The 833-nt window shown below is 61.2% G+C and overlaps 1 protein-coding gene across 1 annotated transcript in view; it reads right to left on the minus strand.

Moving 5' to 3' along the window:
* PSMG1 (proteasome (prosome, macropain) assembly chaperone 1) overlaps positions 1 to 121 on the minus strand; it is a gene marked incomplete at its 5' end in the record, with an annotated part of 9,230 nt that extends 9,109 nt beyond the window's left edge. The window contains one exon of the mRNA XM_014534374.1: positions 33 to 121. Within this exon, the coding sequence (XP_014389860.1) occupies positions 33 to 121 (89 nt within the window). The remainder of the gene's footprint in view (positions 1 to 32) is intronic.
* Between the last annotated feature and the right edge of the window lie 712 nt (positions 122 to 833).

Raw genomic sequence — 833 nt, forward strand, 5'->3', positions numbered from 1 at the left:
CGGCCCCCCTAAAAGCGGGGCACCACCACCACCTTCCATGCTTTCTTGCCGGCAAAACCTTCAACCAGAATCTGACCCAGCCTCCAGCCGGAACTTCCACTTCCAGGAAGTGCAGGCGACAAATCCAACGTGTTAAAGGACACAACAGGAAGCATCAGACACCCCCGGGGCGTGGGACAGCCTACGGGACACGCAGGGACACCCAGCCTCTCGCGGGGAGAGGGAGGGCGGCTGCTCCACCTGACAGCAAGCTGAAGAGACAAGGCGGGGAGGAACCTGATGTACGCAAACGCCCTGGAAAATGTCACGTCTGAGCCAACCGGATCACAAACTATTAGTGTTGTCAGGGGGGCGGGTAGCAGCATAGAAGCAAATGCCTGCGGCGTCTGAGATGCATTCCGAAACACGCCCCGGTAAAAGACATGGTCACGGCGACTTGCTGGCGGGTGGACGGAGAGAAAGGTGGCCAAGTCTCCCTCTCGCCAATTTCCCCCACGTGTGTGTGTTTGGAAAGAATGCTTTTCCAAACAAGACACCCACCTGCCGCTGGCCCGCAATGCTAACTGAGGCGTGGGGCGGAGAAGACAGTTTTAAGGGAGCTGTGTGTGTCCATGACCCAGACACAGGGCAAACTTGGGGCGCGAAGAGGCAGCCCCGCCGCCCGGGAAGAGGTGACAAGTGGGCAGGAAGCCCCCTAAGACTTAGGGCCTAAGTCAGTGCTGCGGGGAGGCGAGCGAGCCGGCGCTTTCAAGGACACGTGAGTCCCACCGCCCACGGAGACCGCAGCGGGCCCACCGCCCTGCGGCTGGAGCAGCCGGACCACCGGGGCCTTC

The sequence above is a fragment of the Myotis brandtii genome, unplaced genomic scaffold (genome assembly GCF_000412655.1).
Source record: "Myotis brandtii unplaced genomic scaffold, ASM41265v1 scaffold1297, whole genome shotgun sequence".
In the NCBI taxonomy this organism is placed as follows: domain Eukaryota; kingdom Metazoa; phylum Chordata; class Mammalia; order Chiroptera; family Vespertilionidae; genus Myotis; species Myotis brandtii.